This window comes from Curcuma longa, chromosome 20, assembly GCF_044706935.1.
Source record: "Curcuma longa cultivar G26 ecotype Majalengka, Jawa Barat chromosome 20, ITB_CL_G26_1.1, whole genome shotgun sequence".
Lineage (NCBI taxonomy): Eukaryota > Viridiplantae > Streptophyta > Magnoliopsida > Zingiberales > Zingiberaceae > Curcuma > Curcuma longa.
In genome coordinates, this window is record NC_133880.1 from 8679996 (window position 1) to 8700647 (window position 20652).

The 20652-nt window shown below is 35.8% G+C and overlaps 2 protein-coding genes across 2 annotated transcripts; one reads left to right on the plus strand and one right to left on the minus strand.

Annotated features, from left to right (window-relative positions):
- Positions 1-1141: 1141 nt before the first annotated feature.
- On the minus strand, positions 1142-3428 carry LOC141812927 (uncharacterized). Its single transcript, XM_074700877.1, has 3 exons — positions 3357-3428; positions 1344-2492; positions 1142-1276 (listed from the first exon to the last, which is right to left on the minus strand). Exons 1-3 carry the CDS (start codon positions 3426-3428, stop codon positions 1142-1144), a joined length of 1356 nt encoding a protein of 451 aa, XP_074556978.1.
- A 1820-nt stretch (positions 3429-5248) lies between these two features.
- On the plus strand, positions 5249-18949 carry LOC141813896 (replication factor C subunit 5). The gene is made up of 11 exons (XM_074701895.1): positions 5249-5351; positions 5489-5599; positions 5686-5718; positions 5929-6097; positions 6700-6881; positions 9042-9178; positions 9335-9433; positions 11043-11112; positions 11198-11272; positions 13017-13062; positions 18647-18949. The coding sequence occupies exons 1-11, from the start codon at positions 5268-5270 to the stop codon at positions 18703-18705; spliced, it is 1065 nt and encodes a 354-aa protein (XP_074557996.1). The 5' UTR covers positions 5249-5267; the 3' UTR covers positions 18706-18949.
- Positions 18950-20652: the final 1703 nt, after the last annotated feature.

Here is a 20652-nt window from a genome sequence, read left to right on the forward strand (position 1 = left end):
CTGCACAAATATTAAAGACCTTTAATAGGCACTGCCCAAGCACCTCTCCTCCTTATTTAATCAAATAGAGCTGGCCTATTACGGAAGGACATTTAGGTGATACTAACCTTTTATAGACCACTCATTCTAAGCCCACTTGTATAGAATCCATGGGCATAACATTTCTCATTAGTTCCTCATTTGTATGTGTGGGGAGTAAAAAGATTATGAGGCAATTTGTTATGTACTTGTGATTCTTTTTTATTATCAATGAGACAATGAACTATAAATTGAGGATGAAAGTTGTTAAAATAAGCTAGACCATGCTTTCAAACTTGTCCACCTAATTGCATTGCGAATGAAAATAGACAGACTAAGTGGACTTATAAGCCAATGTGAATGAATTGGATGCACTAACTGGACCTATAAGCTAGATAAAAGGGTGATTGGAAAGATCAAAAGGCCTAAGCAAGCCAAGTGAATAGTTTAGACTAGATCACCAGAGCAAACTACGCGACTAAGCCCCGCGAATTAGCCAAAAGCATAAGATCAGTTAACAAACCAAACAAGAATGAATCGTTCAATTTGTTAACTGTTCTATTAATATAACTGAACAAGAAAAATAGAAGGGGTGATTTCACTTAGCCTTCTATTTTGTTCTTCTGTATTTTAATTTTATTTCATTCTATTCTTTCCTACCAAACATAGCTTTGAGCCATGTTTTCTTTGGCTTCCTTTCATTCCATTAATTCTAATCAAATATAGCAGTCTCCCGGTATGATAAATAGCAGAACTTAATTGAACTTCAAATTGATATATGAAGCAGGTTGTAAAGAATTATGTTTGGATTTGATAGAAGAACATAATCGAACTTTAAATTGGAATATAGAACAGGTTCTGTTTTCATTTGCTCTTCAAATGTGCTAGATTTGGTAAATGCTCTTCCAGTGTGCATTTACTGTGAAATAGCATACGGTTGAATCCGAAAATTTTCACTAGAACGTTTCCTGTTCGTCTTTCTATCTGATGCGTAACACAATTTGCTTGTTTTCTGTTAATCTAGCCAATTTTTGTATGGGAACAGGATAAGTAAGAATGCAGAAACGAAGCAGTAATGGAAGACAGTTCGAGTAAATTACTTCAGTATTTGGAGATGTTGACGTCAATCTGGTGGAGACGACAACTGCTGCAGCTCCCTCATCCGAGCACCAATGCAGGAACTCATCTGCGGGTTCTCCGCGAACACCACATGATAAGCCGCCACACAAGCTTGAGGCCATGCCATTCCAATTCGTGCCTGTAATATATAGAGAGCTTTCATTCATCACCGTAATCGATTTCATAATTTGGTTTTGTAATGTTACCATGAAATAGCCGATGATGAAGGCATAGAGCTTGGCCTCCGTCGAGTGGTCACTGCCGGCGGCGATCATCCAAAAACCCGCGATCAAGGCTGAGACCCCGCCGCCGGCGATGCCGCAAAATAGGCAGAATGACCCGGTGAGGTCTAGGTCGATCAGTCGCTCCATCCCCTGCTTGGCGAACATCTCCCACGCCTCCGCTGATGAGCTCCACAGCCCCCTGCCATACACTCCCACATACACCAACCCCCACCGGTTGGCTCGCGCCACCGCCCCGTCGGCCACCCCCTTGAAGCACCAGCCGCAGGAGAACATGAACTCATCGGAGCCGCCCGCGCTCATCGCCCGCGCCACTACTCGAGTCGCCGCCACCAGAGGCACCAAGGCGGCTGCGCAGCAAACGTCCCCGAGCCCGAACTTCGCGGCGGATTCGAAGGCCGCGGCCGCCGGGATCGTGATTCCACACGCCAGCCGAAGGTAGGCGATTTGCGCCACGGCCACGAAGATCGTGTAGCGGACCGCTTGCGCGGTCCACCAGAGGCTGAGCAGCAGAAGGAGCAGGTAAATAGTGTCGTATCGCGAGTGGACGCCGGCGGTGACTCCTCCGGCGCCGAGCGTCCAGAGCGCGAAGAAGGTGAGTAATGCGAGGAGCGAGAGGGAGAGGAAGTTGACCAGAGCCAAGGACGGTGGAACAGCGGCGACTGAGGCCGAGAGGATCTCGTAGGCATGGCGGAGGCGGCGGGCGGTCCAGCAGGCGTGGAGCGATTGGGTGAGGGCGAGGAGAATAAACGGCACCGCGAAAGCCAGGCCGAGAGCAGTGCCATCAGCGAGGAGGATGACGGCGACGGCGCAGGCCATGACAGGGGAGAGCCAGAGGGAGGACTTGATGGCGATGGCCGGGTGGCGGAGGGAGACGAGCAGGAACAGGAGAGAAATGACGGCGGAGGCGGCGGCGGCAACAAGGAGAGGGGCGTGCCAATGGAGCAGGAAGTGGAAAGACAGTAGGCTTCGGGAGAGGAAGGCTGCGATGGATAGGAAGGAGATGAGAATGACGGTGGCAATGAGGTGGGAGAAGAAGAGAAGCTTGGCTAGCCGGCCGGCGAAGTTGGAGGTGGGCCGTCGGTAGCAGTACAGTTCAGCGACGTCGACAACCTGCAAAGGAGTATCTTCTTTATCTTCAGTCATCATCGTTAGATCACACACTTTGACCATTGAATGCGATTTTGCCAAAACTAACATCATTTTTTAAAAAAATTGAATTTCCAAGTTTAAAAATTTGCTTGGAAGTCACTATTTTGTAAAGAACAGTAATTGCAACCCTAGTGGAGAATAATCTTTTACTTGCAGAGGAGGCCACAAGGCTTCAGCTTTAGGGCAATCTTAATTCTTACCCCACAACAAAACACAGAAAAGAAAAGAGCAAAACAAAAGTTGAATGGAAACTCCAGGACCATCCATTGTTGGCCACTTTGCTGCTTAAGATAATGAGCGATTCTATAACCGTTGTACGGCGCTCAACAACAACATCGGTTGTTGTTTCACAACATTATTCAGTGTGTCTTCTTACAAACAGCTTTTTCCTCATCATGAGAACTGAGAACAAACAGGATTCTAAATGTCTATCGCTGCTGTTTAGATCTGGATAAATAAAAGAAGAACAAAAATCTGAAAATGCCATGGGAATTAGACGAGATAAAGTAGAGGGAATGTGAATAAAACCAGAGGAATTTTACAGACTAGTTCTTTGCATCTATCGTTCATGGCGGATGGATCCACGGAATGGTGGAAGCCCCAAATCAACATAAACAATTCAAAATGTCCAGAAATAAAGCCAAAAAAAACAAGCGAAATCAAATGACGACGGAAGCGAGGTGAGATATAGTGAGGTTGATGAGATTAAAATGGGGGCTTCGGTTGGCGGAGCAGTTTCGACGCGGAGAAGGGATATAGGAAGAGAGAAGGCAAGGGGAAAAAAAAAAGCAAAAACAGACAGAGATTGAAGCTTGGATGATTTACCTGCGTCGGTGCCACTTGATTGATTCGCGAAGTAGGGATGGTGAACTCGCATTGCTCGGTGCTCGTCGCCATTGCCCTTTTCTGAGTTCTCGATCTCTTCTCTGGCTCCCTCGCTTGGACGTGTGCTGGTGTAGCAAATTAAAGAGGCACGGGAAACGGTTCGGGAAGATAACTCGCTCTCGCTGCATAAACTAACTTATAAAATTTGAAACTATTACCATGTTACTCTCAAATACGTAACAATTCATGATATATATTTTATATATACTAAAAAATAATTTTAAAAGGTATATATTGTAAAAATAAATAAATAAAAGGACACTCGTCTAATTATTTTTTTTTAATCTCAAGATAAATCGAGATGGACGATCCGATCACATATTTTATTCATCAGATAAATTAAGAAAGGCTCATGATTGTCCATCCAAAATTGCTCGTGCTTAGTTATCATACCTAGTTAGAGGTGTAAATGAATCCCAATCAAACCAAATCAAATTTAATTATATTTAAATTTATTTATTTAATTATTAAGTTTGTTCAAATTTATTTATTAATTTTTATCAAACTCAAATGGAATTCAAACTGATTCATGAACATTATTTAAACTTTTAATCGAGCTCAACTATCAACTTTATTATTTTTATAATTTATGTTAAAATGTTAATTATTTATAAAATTTATATTTTTTATATGACGAATACTAAATTTAGAAAAATACAAAAATCTATAAAATATACTATTTTGACAATTAAATTTTATTTAAGTTGATAAATAAATTTACTTATAAGAATTGCTATTAAGGTGAACCAGTCACCATGTCACCAAACTGACCTCCTCTAAAATTGCTTCACACATTCTAAAAGAGGATAAATCACGAGGACTATGTCCTAACATAATGACCCTTTACATGAAAGAGGTCAGGTATCCAACAAGATATTTTCGTATCTAGAAATTAACCCCAAGTTATTTTTATAATTTATCCAACAAGATATTTTCGTATCTATTGGAAATTAACCCCAAGTTATTTTTATAATCTATGTATATACAAATTGCGTTAATTCGTGAGGATAATATTAATTTGTTGATCTCTATTTTAAATTAATCATTAAAAAGATACCTCCCCTTTTTAAAATGTCAAAAGCTAAAAAATACCAAATTAAATCATTTTGAAATTTAAAATAATTAAAATTTTTAATATTATTATAAAAAATTATTAATTAATTAAAGAATTTTTTTATAAAATTTAATATAGTTAAAAATTTTTATATATTATTTTTTATTTTAATTAATTTAATTTATTAAATTTAATTTAAAATTTTAAAATTGAATCCTATTTTAATTTTTTAATTAATCAAATTAATTAATTTAAAAAAAATAAATAAAATTTCGAAATAATTCGATTTTAAAAACTTCTGAATATTTGATTAAAATTAAAATGAATCGAATCAAATTAATAATCGAAACTAAATTAAACCAAAATTTTAAATCAACTGAATTAATTAAATTTTAAAATAAAAAAAATTAAACTGAAATAATTAAAATAATTAAAATAATTAATTTTTTTAAAAAATTTATCAATTAATTAAAAATTTAAAAATTATTTTTTATTTTAATTAATTCAATTTATTCGATTTAATCGAATTCATCAAAATTTTTAAATAATTAAATTGTTTAAATTTTTAAATAAAAATTAAACATAATATCTGAATTAATTAAAATAATTAAAATTTTTAAATATTATAAAAAATTTATCAAATTTAATTTAAAAAATTTAAAATTAAAATGCACCGAAATAATTAATTAACTAAATTTAAGTACATCGCGGTCTGTCCGGTCTTCTTGCCGTGCCGGGCGTCATCTGCCACTTTTGCCTCGTCTCTCCTCTTCTCGCCCCATCCATTGCCTGCGACGATGCTGTGGGTGGACAAGCACCGCCCGAGGAACCTAGACAATATCGTCTCCCACGAAGACATCGCCCAAAACCTGAAAAAATTGGTGAATCTCGACTAAAACCCTACTTTTAGTTTTGGTTCGTCTAGGGTTTGCTGATCTTTTCCGCTATATCTTCGTTCCATTCTGAACGCGCCAATGCTTATGTTTTTTTTTTCTTCCCTGCGGCGCGTTTGTTTCAGGTTACGGAGCAGGACTGCCCTCATCTTCTATTTTATGGCCCGACTGGTGCTGGTAAAAAAACCCTAGTCGTTGCCCTTCTCAAGCAAATGTTTGGCCCTGGGATTGAGAAGGTCTCTATATAGAATTCTGGTAATTATATGCTTTGATCCCAATGCAGTTGTTTATCCTTTTTTGTTCTCTTTTGTGCCTACGGCAGGTGAAGTTGGAGAACAAGACGTGGAAAATTGATGTAAGTTGTTGAAGCTTTGGACTTTATCTTAGTCCTTTGTTTCTGGTGTGTAGTAGCTTCTGGAATTTTTTTTCCACTCAGAACTATTACTTTCATGCATCAGCTCTGGTCAATGATTTGATCACTTAATCTACTAAAATATTTGTTTTCTTTAATTTTCTTTTTGTTTTGTTTTTTTGTGTGTGTTGTTTTTTTTTTTTGGCAATTTAGGCTGGTACTCGAAACATTGAGTTGGAACTGGCAATGCTCTCCAGCGCTCATCACGTTGAGATGAATCCTAGTGATGCAGGATTTCAGGATAGATATATAGTTCAGGAGATTATTAAGGAAATTGCAAGTAACAGACTCATAGATGCGAAAGGCAACAGAGGGTTCAAAGGTAGATTTCATTTGATCTTTGTTTATAAAAAAATTTTAGGCGGAGAATGTTGCAAACTATGGGATGATTTTTTTGTCTATTTCTTACCTGTGATACAATGCGAGAGATTACAATATGTTTCTTTTATTGATTTTCTTTTCTAAGTTAATAGGGAATTTTGGACTATTTACAGAATATTATCAGAGATATGGAACTTGATTGATGCAATATCTTAAGATTAGACCTTCTGGATCTCAGTTGATTTTACTTGGTTTGTTCTGCTAGGAAGCTTAGATAGATAGACCTCAGTTGATTTTCTGATCTATCTGTTAAAGTGAACCACAGTCCTTGACTTCCGTAACGTAAACATATGGTTGACATTTTCTTTGAATGATGGATTGTGAAGCAAGAGTTATTGAGGTGCAACTATGAAATATATGTCTTGATGCTTCTACAGTTCTACCTATTATTATAAACTTAAATTAACTAACTTATTCTTCCCCATATAGTAGTTTCTTTTCTGACTTTGTTATGTTGAATTTCTGATGTTTGTTTACCTCAAGAGAAAAAATTCTTGCTACATATTAACTATTCTTATGCTGATATGGTAGTCTAACTGGCAGTACTAGTGCTGAATCAAGTTGATAAGCTGTCAAGGGAAGCTCAACATTCTCTTCGAAGAACAATGGAAAAATATAGCGCTTCATGCAGGCTAATTTTATGCTGCAACAGCTCGTCAAAAGTAACTGAGGCTATTCGATCTCGCTGTCTGAACATTAGAGTCAATTCACCTAGTGAAGAACAGGTTAGTTTTTGAAATGGAATGGACAAATATTGCCAGTATGCTACTGCATATTTTAATGCTAGTCCTCTGCAGATGCCCTTTCAATCTGACTTCTGGATTTGTTCTGAACAAGTTTGTTGTCCGCTAATCCTTTTATCTTCTTTATCCTTGAAACCAAGTTTTTTTTTTTTTCAAATTGAAATAATTTTCATCTCTACTTTTCTTGAAAATTTTCTGTTAGTATGTTTTCTCTCCATGAATTCCGTTTTCTATATTCACTACTGATACCCCTCCTGGCAATATGAGAAAAAGGGTTGTCCTTTCAGTCCTTTTCTTGAAGGCGGTCAAGGGAGGGAAGAGGCAGTGTTAACCATCCATCAAAAACCGAAAGGGACCTTCAGCTTGCTTTACAATGACATTTGACTTGAGCTTAGTTGATCGTGAATGTCAGCATGCTCATTATAGTCCTTCTAGAATCCAATGCATGGATATCTTGTGAACAACTTTTCAGTTCATTATTCCTTTTAAGTTTTTTTTGGTTCCTATCCTTGAAACCAAGTTTTTTATAATTTTGAACCCTACTTCTTTCTTCAAGTTTTTCTGTTGCAGTTTACTTTGTATGAATCTTGTAAGTAGAAGTGTGATGCATACGAGCAGTTTGTGAACAAATGGGTGACCTGATTTGCTGGAGGCAAACCTCAAGTTTCCACTTGATTTCATTTTCTATCACTTTGCCCAACCAATGTACAGATTGTTGGCACCAAGGAATCTTTGTTGCTACCTTGCGTTATTCATTTGTTAACTACCTGAATACCCAAAAAGCTTGTATGTTGTTATGTCATGTGCAAAATTGATTTCTATTTTAAAAATATTTTGTTCCTTTTTCGCTTCTCCCTACCATGGTACCACCTGCTCCCTCCTCCCTCCTCGCTTCCTCCTCCTTTCCTCCCTTTCCTCCTTACTCCTGATCCTTTCTTTCTCCTCCTAATCTCCTTCTTCCTCTTCCATTTCCTCCTTCCATCTGGCTGATTCGTTTTTTAAACTCTTCCTCCCCACCTAATCCCCCTAATCTTTCTCCTCTTCCTTTGCTTATGACATGATCCCTTCTCACCTCATCGCTACTGCCCTTGGCAAGGAGCTGCACTCCACTCCTTCATTGTGTGGTTTGATGTGGACTCCTTGCAATGGGAGAAGCCAATCATGCAAATCGTGAGTAGGGCTACCAACTATAAAGACTTTACAGCCATAGTAAGTTGCTTTCCATGGTGGCAGCAGAGCTACAAGTCCATTCTCGTGGTTGATCACCTTTGGGGGTGGGTACAAATTGTGGTGACAAGTGCAGGGATTATGGGGAGAAAGGAAGATCTGATGGATAGACTTAAATGACAATTTTGACCATTCCTGTTGTCTATCAGTATTTTGTTTAATAAGTAATGACATCAAACAACACGTGGTAACAATGGGTGCATGTTCTACTAATCAATTTAGTTTCCATGTGAAGTTTTTTGGTAATGTGATGGGTTGAGTTGCAGAGTTAACAGGTTGTCACAAACACTATGATAATCTTGTGTCAGTGGAATGAAAAAGACATGGCAACTAAAGGAATGATGACCATTATCTGGTGCTATTTCATTGGCGCTAGTTTTGATAAAACTCATTAGTTACTTTAGCTGTATTAGTAACTCCAAGTTTGTCATTGTTTATTGCTTTGGAGAATGAGATACATTAGCATCTTGTTGTTTGGCCTTTGATTATCCTACTTCCTTGGATGCTTAAGTATTGATCTTTGGTTTTCCTTCTTTTTCTCTCTCTTCAGTTATACCCTTTTTTTAATTATTTTTTTGTCTTGATATATATGGATGCTACGATCGCCTTAACATCTATTGTGCATTGTAATCTATAGAATTAAGAAATATTTATGTAGAAGGATTATTTATAAGTTGTCTTCCATGATGTGAGATACCCGTCTACTTGCATGTATAACTAGGATCTTGAACATTGGAATGTGAAACTGGTTAGTCTGTTTCTTGAAGTTTTGTAGATATTAACTTTTATCTCGAAATGTCTTGGTCACTGTTTTCTATTATACTGGTAATCTCCTTATGTTTTATGGTCTTCTAGGTATTTTAGTGATTTTCCATGTTGTTTTCGATTAAAGTATCTTATATCTTATTCAATTAGATTATCAGAGTTTTGGAGTTAATTAGCAAGAAGGAAAATCTAAAACTTCCACCTGGATTCGCAGCTCGTATAGCAGCTCAATCAAACCGTAATTTAAGAAGAGCAATATTAACTTTTGAAGCATGTCGAGTACAGCAGTAAGTTCATTATAATTAATACAATAATAACATTGGAGTTTGACATGCTTTTTCCTATACATTGTATATATGTGAGTTTGTAGGATTTTTGTTGAAGTTGCATCCTCAACTATGTAATAAGTGCATTTATTTTGGAATGCCATTTTATTGAAATAGGTATCCATTCACAGCGAACCAGGCCTTGCCACCTTTGGACTGGGAGCAATATGTTTCTGAAATAGCATCTGATATAATGAAGGAACAGAGTCCTAAAAGGTCTGTTTTTAGATTTATATAATCATCTTTATTTTACAACACTTTTTGTCATTTCATATCCTAATGGACCTAATCGAACAAATATGACACTCTTAAGATGAACTTTGTTTCTCACCTGTGATTTTCGCAAACTTTACTTCCTAGACCTATCTTAATTGAAAAGTATTTAAACAATGCATCGAGTAAATTCTTGTGCTATCCAGCTTGATGGGGGTTAGACGTATCATTCTGACCTCACACTGAAACTTGGAATAATATTATAAGGGTGACACCATGTCAGATATGCCATTTCAATTTGTCAACAACTGGGCAAAGCTGATCTCAATGGTAAAGCATAAAGGAGGTTCCTGCTGAGACCTTCCTATCTGCATTAGAGGAGCAATGCCACATGCTTCTAAGTATCTGCATTAGCGATTGATTTGGTATTTGATTGAACAATAGATGAATAAAAGCTAGGTTTAAAGGTATCTGTATTAGAGTCTTCCATTTACCAAAAAATTTGGAACCTGAAGCAACTTAGGCAGTGAGATCTAAGCATGGGCAAAAACCTCTGAACTGGTTCCCAGCTCAAATGGTTCATTTCTCATATATCTCTCCAACAAAACCTGAAATTGTTGAAATACTTGAACAGCATAGCTGTAAGTCTGAAAAATTAGTAATTGTTCGGTTGGTTGAAACATTGCAGTGCTTCTTAATAACTACTAAGCATCTCCTGACTTCTTTTGTTGAGAATCATGCTTTTATTTATTGTTTATTCTCATTAAGTTGGCCTTTATGTTTTAGTGTTGTTACCTGTTGTGCTCAATGTTGCTGTGGAACATGTTCATTATGATTTAGTAATCGGATGCAGTTTTTTTTTCTCAATCATTAGTCTATATATATATATAATTTATTCATATAATTTAGATACATATACACATGAGACCCAACACATTGTACATTCAGAGTGATAAGAAAGTGTTGTTGTCAGTTGTTACAATCCCACAAAGTTCAGCCATGATCTTTGTGTGTCAACCTGTTAGTCCAAGATTTTTTCATCCTTATTGAGGTTGTTTCTGTGTCCTGTGGTCAGATGTGTCTGTGACACTAGGGTTGCATGCACCTGTCATAAATTTGAGGATTCTATTTTCATCGTTTTATGAGGAAAGGATCTTGTACATATGTTGATACCTTAGTGTTGGCATTAATTCCGAGCTCATTCTTTTCCAATTCTGAATTTTCTAAAAAAGAAAATAATGAAACCTTTTAGCAGTGCCTTGTCATTTACAATATAGGCAACAAGGTTCTGTTTTCTTTGTGTAAATTAAATATCATGTCTGATATTTATTGTGGTTGAATAGAAATGGAATCTTTCTCAATAATTTATGTCTATTGAATCTGTCATTTCATTTCAAAATGTTGCCTTGTTATGAAAGTGAACATGGTATAATCTTTGCAAGAGTCACAAAATCGGGAATGCAATCATAGATTTAACCTGCTATTGGTCCTGTTGCTGTTGCCTCAAAGTCATCTAGAATTCTAGATATTAGAATGCTATGTTCTGTACTTGTCTCAAGGAATGCCACAACTCATTGTAATTGCTCCCCTCTTTATATATTCTCAATGCTAGGTTATTTGCAGTACGTGGAAAAATATATGAACTTCTTGTGAACTGCATTCCCCCCGAAATTATTCTAAAGGTGAAAGTTACTATATTATATTATTTTATATTATATTAACCGAGCCCATTTTTTTACTTGTATTTATCTTATTTTGATTTTGCAGAAGCTATTAGCAGAGTTACTGAAGAAATTGGACTCTGAATTAAAGCATGAAGTATGTCATTGGGCTGCATATCATGTGAGTATTTTATTCATGCAAACTATCATTATTGCTGCTAAGGGTGCATGATGCACCTTGGTCCCACCTTGCTAGTATTTTTGTGCTTGTTCTTAAGTGGCATGGTGCCAAAGCAATTGCTTATTCTTGTTTGGGGTATTTTGAGAGCACGTGCCGTTCTAGATTCTAGGCGTTTTGTATCAGGTTGAGCTTTCTTATGGATAATGATGATTCCTTTTACATATCTACTTGTATATTGCTTTATGGCTTTTCATTACTAAGCAACTAAAGGTTTTTCTCTTCATTTTCTCTAGTTGATACTTTGATTGAAATCTGGTTTGATTCTGTTAATTTCACCAATGATCACCTATCCAAAAGGCTTAAGCTGCTGGGAAAGAACCAAATTGAAATTGTTATTACCTCTCCTACTCTATGTGGGACAGGTAGAATAGTATAATAGGAGCTTGAGATAAAAACCAGATGATTAGACGGAGGAGAGAGAACCAAAGAGAACAACAACTTGATGGAAACATCATACCCTGATATCACTTTATAACTTCTATCTATTTACAGTTTTTGCACCAAGAAGATAGAACAAATAAAATTACGAAAGAAACATGAAACTAGTAGGAGTTCTCACTAATCTGATGCATTCTATCCTGTATGCATTAACAAAAATAAAAAATACTAAATCGTTGCAGTTATATCTTGACAAAATTTACATCTTTAAAGTGTTTTTACATCTTTTATGAGCTGTCTAAATTTGGGAATTGATTCATCAACTTTTTACTCTCAACCACTTACCCAAAATGTTTCAGCCAAAGTTAATAGTAGTTTACTCATATAAGCCTAAAATCCCCTTTATAGCACATAACTTCCACATGAAATTAATATAGTGTGTCAAAATCTCCTATGTTTTGATCAAGATACAAAGTCCAACTTATTACTCAGAGTCATCTTTAATGGATGACATGCAAGGCATAATAATGGTGTCACTATAACACAGTCCTCTTTGAGGCATCTCATCATCCCAAAATCGTCACAATCCTCCCAAAAAATAACTTACTGATTGATGAGTTATATCCAACTGTTATGATACTAAAATATGCTAAAAATGTTGAGGATTCTTGACCAATGATGTCTTTGATGTATATAGTCCCTGTTTATTCTTTACACTGAGAGAAAGAAAAGAAGAAATAAAAAATATGAGAGGGAGTAGGAGTGATGACTTAGACAATACTGTTTACTTGGATAAAAAATTTAAGAAAGTTGGAGGGATTAACACCTTAATCTTTATTTCCAATTCAATTACTAGGAAAAAGTGATGGCAGGGGTGTGATTTAAAAATGAAATGACCAAATTGGTTATTTTTCTTATAATACATGATTAGCACCATAAGTAAAATGTGTTCTGAATCACTTACATGTTTTTTTCTTCTTTATTTTCTTCCCAAGTAACCAATGCAAAAAATTTCATTCTCTTTCTTTTTTTCCCTTGTAAACAAGTGGATAAAAAAATCTTCCTCTCTTACTGTCTATCTCTCTTTATAATTATCTTTTCTAATTCCTTTCTTCCCATGTAATTGGATCATAATGTGAATTCAACTTTGTGACAACCCCTTTCTACGATACTACTATTCAGTGGCAAATCCCCCTCTACATTGACTGATGTTACACTTTCTTTTATCTTCAGATGACTAACCCTGGATTTATTTTATTTTTTGCATCTTTTTGTAGTCCAAATTGATGTCAATGTTTATGTGTAGGAACATAGGATGCGACTTGGACAAAAGGCCATATTCCACATAGAAGGTATTTCATCTAAATTTTTTGTATATGCTACTTCATAGACTTAGCCTAAAATGGGAATATTCTTGTAATTTCTTGAAAAATGACAAATTGATCAAAGAGTTAGCAAAAAAACTAATCTTATTATAGTGATGCTTAATCTATACATATATTACATATTCTTATTGTAGATAGTTGCATTGTATGTTATTGCTTGTGCAATAGAATTAAGGTTTAAAATTTTGAATCATGTCAGAGTTTCTGTTTACGATTAGAACGATACGATTTTGGTGTCGTTTCATGTCGTGCGAATACAGTTTTGGTGCTTTTTAAAATATAAAATATACTAATTAAAAAATCTTTTATTAGTATATGATTACTATAGATATTTTTTCTAATAATTCATCTCCATCTTCATCTTGAAAGAGTTTTTTTTCTTTAGTCTTTGTTGTTTATTTTGTAAATGAATGAAGAAGGAAAAGAAACGGATGAAAGAGAAAAAATTACTAGAAAGAAAAGAATGAATTGATAAAAAAATTAAAAAATGAAAGAGGGAAAAAATTAACTGCCATAAATATGAAACTCTAAACCCTATAAATATTCGATAAAATAAAAAAAATCTAAACTCAGAAAGAAAATTTAAAGAACAAAAACGAGTAGTGGCCCAATTTAAAAAGAAAAAGAAAAATTGGTCGCAGCGGCCTCGTGACCTCACAAGGGCCGCCGCAATGCCGCCATGAGGTCGTGGAGGTCTCGCAGCCTTGTGGAGGCCTCTACAAAACCATCGCGATGTTGCGACAACCTACTTTAGTTGCACATGGAGAATTTATAGTTCAACTGAAAGGAGCATGACTTCGCTAAGGGCTCTGCCAGTGCCGATGCCGCACGGGTATTGAGGTTGGACCTGTATCGGAATGGTAAAAATCATCCGTTTCTGGTGCATAGGTCAACACCCTAATCCATGAATGGAATCACATACTCAAGTGCCCTCAAGTTTAAGTCATTCCTATTTGATCACTACAATAGACACTTTAGTTGCACATGGAGAATTTATAGTTTGGTTATGAACAACTTAATGTTGATACACTCGATACCATAGACACTTTATGGGCTAATCCATGCTTTGCTATGTCTACCTAAGAAAGTAACAAGAGTCTATGAGCAACCACTTGGTGATATCTTAATCACTTAATTGAAGTTTCCAAATCTATGCTTGTTCGTATTCACTTTATTGTATTGGCAGAATAATGTTCTAGTGATGCTAACAACAGTTGAACAAATTGATAAGAGAAATACTAGTATGTGCTTTAAATAACCTTAAGAGGATTCTCTAATTCAAACCAAAGGATCACCATCATAGATGGACAGTGTCTCATATTCTTTTGAAGCTATTTGATGTGAGATTATTTTGGAATATTATTCAATCTTCTACTAAAATTGTTGAAAATTTTATGAAATCCACATTACAAGTCCTAAAGTAAGATCTATTCTTTAAGGAGCTGTAAATAAACCAAATATTCATGTGCAAACTTGGTATTCGATTTGGTAAGAGTTTGTTTATGTTTATTCAATATACACAAGGTTAATCAAATGAACAACCTTGAACAACTTGTTAAACTAAATGAATAAGGTTGAATACATTTGTGTTCAGTTCATTAATGTCCATGAATAAAAATTGTCCAAGGTTTAAAATATCGAGCTGTGCCGAGGTTTCAATCCCAGACTGGAACGATACAGTTTCGGTACTATATCGTATCGTGCTGGTATAATTTCAGTATTTTTAAAATATAAAATATATTAATTAAAATAAAAAATTTAATCTAAATATTTAAAAATAAAAAATAAAATATTTTTAAAAAATAATATGATAATTTTATGGATTTTAATAAAGCCTATTTAAATTATTCCCAACTATAGTTAGGAATTGATTATTAAAATTCAATTAAACTTTAAGTTCAAAAAACCCCAAAATTGCTCCCCATGTCGTGTGCGGAGGCGTCACCAAGCTCGGGCGGCGCCTCCGGTGGCGTCGCCGGGCCCGAGCGACGCCTCTGGAGGCATCTCCCGGTCGGAACCCGCTGTGCCGGTGCTGGTCCATCGGTGAAACAAAAAATTTTGCCCATATCGTGCGATACGGCTTAAAATTTCAAACTCTGGAACTATTCATGAACAATGTTTGAGAACAAAGTTTATGAATCATGTTCATCAATAAAACTCTTTTGAATATAGTAAATAAACAAAGAAACTTTCACAATGAACAAATAAGGTTGTCTTATGAAGTTCAATAACCAATCAAACAAGTTTTAAAATATTAAAGTTTCAAACAATCAAACAAGCTTGGATTGAAAGCTCTATAATATGGAAACGAACCAAACTCAAGCCAAGCTTGAACCTAGCTCAAGCTTATAAAAAGAAATCAAGCTAAGCTTGAATAACCCTTTCAACGGCTTGGTTCATTTTAGGCTCGGCTCGGTTACCTTATCAAATAAGCTTGAACACCACAAAACTTGGCTTGTTTACAACCCTAATGAGGACATCCCACCATACTTTCTTCATTAGAAATTAATTTATTCACTGATGTCCCCAAAAATGAATTTATAGGCCTATTCATGAGTCCTAAAGAGCATTATTTTGATGAGACTTGTCTCTATTTTGAAGGGGAAGGAGAGGAAGAAGGAAGTGGAAGGGGGAGGGTGGATGAGAGAAGAGAAGGAAAGTTTACTGCAAGCAACAAAATACAAAGGGAAAGGAGAGGAAGAGTGCTAAAATACACTACTAGATTGTGTTTGGGGCTCCTTTGGGGAGCAACGACACTTGCATTTGTAAAAGGAGAGGGCAACTGCACTTAAGAACAGAGATGGAGAAGATGTGGTGAAGATTTTGCTCAAGATCAGAAAGGAAGAGAGCTGCAACAACAATAGAAATCAGGGAGGCAAGGGAAATGGCAAGGTCAGTGAACATGATGGAATAAGTAAAAGAACAATGGTGGGCGTTGAGGAAGTGAGAGAAAGGCAACAAGAGGGTGCTTACGGTGGCTGTGGTATAATGTCATGAGCGTATTTTTGTTCTTGAATGTGATACCACAGCCGCCAAAATTCTCTTCCATAGTTGTGCTTTTTAGATCTGTAGATTCTGTCATCCTTCAATTCTCCTGTTGCCACCGTCAAATTAAACATGGGGAAGGGCCTCAAACTTGAATTGATCAAAATTCTTTGTCCTCTTAGTTAAATTTCAAGCACATCACTTGTCCATTTGAATTAGGGGTGTCTCGAACCAGTCTTTATTCACCGATAACAGGTACTAAAAGTATTTCTCATCTTATAGCACTTCAATTTTTTATTCAAATAAAGGCTTCTTTCCTTTTTCATCTTCTGTCCATCAAAGATAAGAATTTCCATTTCCATCAGGAGCTGTATAATCTCTGTCCTGCATGGGTGTTTACTGAAATTCAACTTAAAATTCATGAGAATTCAAACTGATCAGATTTTGTGATCTTTTTAAAATAGTTAGATAACTTCATTTTGCCAATCTGACATCATAGGATAGGTGTACATGGTGAATTGCGGAATAATGAAGCAAATTATATAAATGACCTACTGTATCAACTTTAGTTAAGCATCTTGGCCAATGGTTGGGCCTGTCGAAATACTGAGTCACATCTCACCTATGTGTGGTGTGACAATTAATCTCCATCTTTTCATTCTGCCTAAAGTGAAACCTACCAAAGTTCATCTTCTCTTAGAGTCATGCATCATTATATGTGATGAGAAGAGAAAGCAATGCGTTTAACATTCATTTTGATGAATGAGATTTTAACTATTTTAAAGGTTCCATTAGGCTGCATTTTTTTTATAATCAGGTGTCCGAGCTTCACCTAACTAATCCTAGAGATAGACAGTTTTCCCCCCGGTTTGTCTATTGGATAAATTCAGAGCATAACTTATGCACACTTAGAAGATTTCTAGGATATTCGTCTCATTTGGGATTCAAACCTTAGTCCTTCTATTGTTCCTTTGAATGCTTTACCACTGCACCACACCCGTGGTGGCACTCCATTAGGTTGCATTTGAAATAACATCCCGATGGTGATCTCAATTGTTTTTTAGGTCATTGTATGTCATATACTCTAGCACACCATTAAACATGGTTTTAAATCTCATTCCATGCTAATCAATAACAAAGAAAACTTGTTTTCATGTATCACCTGATACCATGTATTGTTTGTATGGGTGATACATGACTTCATCTTGGCTTGTATCGAGCAAAATCAAGCCAAACAAAGAAAAGGCAGACATGGATGTTGGAGCTCAAGATGAGGGTTTCATGACGAAACGCCAAAAGCAGGATGCATGCAGAAACTTTGCATGATGTTTCTGGTGTGGCAAACAAGTTCAATTGCTCCCTCCCTGGAGATCATTGTGGAGGTGATTGTAGGGGTGTAATCGAACCGAGCCGAGCCGAACAGTAAGAGGCTCGAGCTTAGTTTGTTTTCCCTAAGCTCGAGTTTGATTCGAACTTTAATTATTAAGCTCGAGCTCAACTCGTAATGAAATTAAATAGTTTGCGAACGACTCGAGCTTGGTTCAAAAATGATTCATTTAAAGTTAAACGAGTTTAGTTTGAGCTTGGTTCGAAAATAGCTCGTTTAAAAGTTAAACGAGCTTAGTTCGAGCTTGGCTCGTTACTATATAATATTTATAATTCATGAAATATATATATATATATATACACACGTTCGTGAGCCTTTAAACGAACATGTTCGCGAGCTCACAAACCAAATGCTGTTAAGCTCGAGCTCAGCTCGATAATATTTTTGAGCTTGAAATTAGGCTCGAGCTCGGCTCGTTAACTTAATCAAACGAACTCAAATGAATTTTTTTTCGAACCGAGACTCGAATAGCTTGTGAGCAACTTGGCTGGTTTATACCCTTAGGTGATTGGCATTGAAAGTTATAAATTGCTGATCATGTACATGACAACAAGTTTTATCAGATACTAATTAATGGGGTAATTTATATACCTATAGCATATATTTGGTTTAGCTGTTATGTTGAGTGTTGTCATGACTTAACATTGGAACGACATTGTTCCATGCTAATAATGAAATGGGTACGGTAATTGAAATTTTACTGACTTCAAAAATAAAATGTAAGTTACTAGAATTATCATTTTTGTTGAAACCCTTGATTGTGGGTTAGTGCAGATCTTCTAAAGAGATATTCGAATAACATCTTTTGATGAGCTGCTCATTATGATGATCTGATGAGTTGCCCATTATTAGAATAGATATTTGGAAAACTACTTTTTCGGGTTATCTGGTGAGCTGCCTATTAGCCCAAGTAAAAGGACTGTTGACTATGTCTCCTTGGGAGAATGGCGATCCACCTCCTAGTTTTACTATGAATCATAAACATTCTGCATCGCCATTTTATATACTCGCCTCACATGCCATGGTTTTGGAATTGTGGTAGATGTTTGTGAAATAGCCTGGCTAATATATAAACTTCTTTATTGTCTTCACACGTCAATTTTGCAATTGTGAACGCTGAAATCTTAAAAAGCCTATATGAAGAAACAGCTAATGCTTTCTTTCTGCACTTTTGATCAGCATTTGTCGCAAAGTTCATGAGCATATACAAGTCATTCCTGATTGCAACATTTGGGTGAACAAACTCAAGCAAGCAAAACGTTTATGCTCTGACTGGAAACTTTGGAGCCATTGAAGCTCCAACCTTATGGTGTTTCTTGCAACGCTGATAGACGGGCAGTTGTTTATTTTTAAACGCATTTCTTTGCTCTTTCAGGTCTAGTTCAAGGCGTGTTAAGAGAAATCCTCTGTTCTGCCAAGAACTTAATGCGTAAAACTGTATTAGATGTTTTTGACTACTTCTGAACTTTGTAACGAAGTACTACCACATTTCACATTGAAATTTTCAATTTTTTGTCAAAACTTGACGCATGTCTGCAATCAAGTCTTTGTTATTACAGGAGAAGCGACATAATTGAGTTTATTCATGCTTTACTCTTTTTACCTAAGGTGAAATTTGTTATTCTAGCAGTTTTATATTGTTGGTTTTATGATCATCTGTGAAGAGGTAAATTGAAAAATTACAGTTTATTCATGCTTTACATGTAGTCATATGGTTGTTTGATGGTTGATATGAAAATCATCCGTATGAATGCATAAAACATTTTTATCAACCAAAACATTTAGATACCCATTTATTGAGATTTACATGAATTCAAGAAATTGTAATTTTTGTGGTCTGTTTCTTGTTTCTCTTGTACTAATTTATTGACAAAATGTCTTTTCTCATTTTCCCATAATGATTCATCTCAACATCACAAAATGAGGCTCCTAAATTGGGATATCATCACATCTCCAAAAATGTGTTTTATGTGCTGGGTATTCAAATTCTTGGGACATGATTGAATTAGTTATTGCGGTGTAGATTTATTATAGTGGGTAAAAGTTAAATCTCGAATAGAGACAATGTCTTCCTTTGTAAAAACGTAATTTCTTGTGTGTTGGGCGTTAACAAATTTCATTTTTTGTTGTGTGTTGGGCATTAAAATTGTAGTTTAACCAAGTGGATCGAATGTGCAAGACCACAAGACAAGTGAGTTAGGCTGGATGATCTGATCGATCTTTGGTCACACTATGCCATCCAAACTAGTTGGTTGGATTGGTCATATTGGGATGTTGGTAGGCTGAATGATAAATCAAATCAAATAGATTGAGCCACTTAATTGAGCCAAACATATTGGTAGGGATAAACTAATTGAACCAAACAAACCTAGCAAAACAAACATTGCGTGAGTTTGTTGAACTAATTGAGCTAAGTAAGCAAGCCAATTGGATTAACAGAGCCAAGGGCGCTAATTGGATTGGATTGGTTTGGTTGAGTTAGCCAACTAGTCTAATTGAGTTGACAAGGAAAATAATCAAGCTGAGATGGTAGTGTCATTAAACCAACTAGTTCACTTGATGCTCAATTTAGGTAGACAGACAGAGTAAATCAATCAGCTAGTTAGCTAAGTAAGTGGATTAGTCTAATTGAGTGGGTGAACTAATCTAATCAAGCTAATGAAACAGTCATGCTAGTCAGACACCTCGAGCCAAGTGAGTCAATGCACCCAAGAGGGTTATCAAGTTAGATGAGTTAGTTAGGTTGGAAAGGGGACCAACAGGCACAAGCATGGAAGATCTATCAAACTAGGTCATGTAGATTACACAAACTAGACAAGTCAAACAAAATAGTTCTATAGAAATATTTTTTATTATTGTGAAAACTATTCTTTGGAACAATTATTCCAATTCCATTTGTTGTTAATTTATTCCATTCTGATAGACATATTTCATTTCTTATCTAGTTAATTCCCAGAACCAAACACACCATTAAGGCTACCAATTAAAGAAATGAGAAGAGAAAAAGAGTGTAGAAGAGGTGAGGAAAGGTGTCCAAAAAGATAAGATTTTATCCACAACAAAATATTAAATAGTTGTCATTAAAAATAATTTAGGAGGCATAGTTGTTGATAGTTGATTATATTTGTGATAAAAAATTATTATCATCGATTTGATGATTCTTAATTAATACTATCTTCAATAAA

Coding starts and splice junctions, on each gene's coding strand:
- LOC141812927 (XM_074700877.1), bottom strand. CDS start 3,428: ATGGCGACGAGCACCGAGCAATGCGAGTTCACCATCCCTACTTCGCGA. Junction 2,493..3,356: donor ATCAAGTGGCACCGACGCAG/GTAAATCATCCA, acceptor ACTCCTTTGCAG/GTTGTCGACGTCGCTGAACT. Junction 1,277..1,343: donor TCATCATCGGCTATTTCATG/GTAACATTACAA, acceptor TATATATTACAG/GCACGAATTGGAATGGCATG.
- LOC141813896 (XM_074701895.1), top strand. CDS start 5,268: ATGCTGTGGGTGGACAAGCACCGCCCGAGGAACCTAGACAATATCGTC. Junction 11,113..11,197: donor CCCCCGAAATTATTCTAAAG/GTGAAAGTTACT, acceptor TTGATTTTGCAG/AAGCTATTAGCAGAGTTACT. Junction 13,063..18,646: donor GGCCATATTCCACATAGAAG/GTATTTCATCTA, acceptor ACTTTTGATCAG/CATTTGTCGCAAAGTTCATG.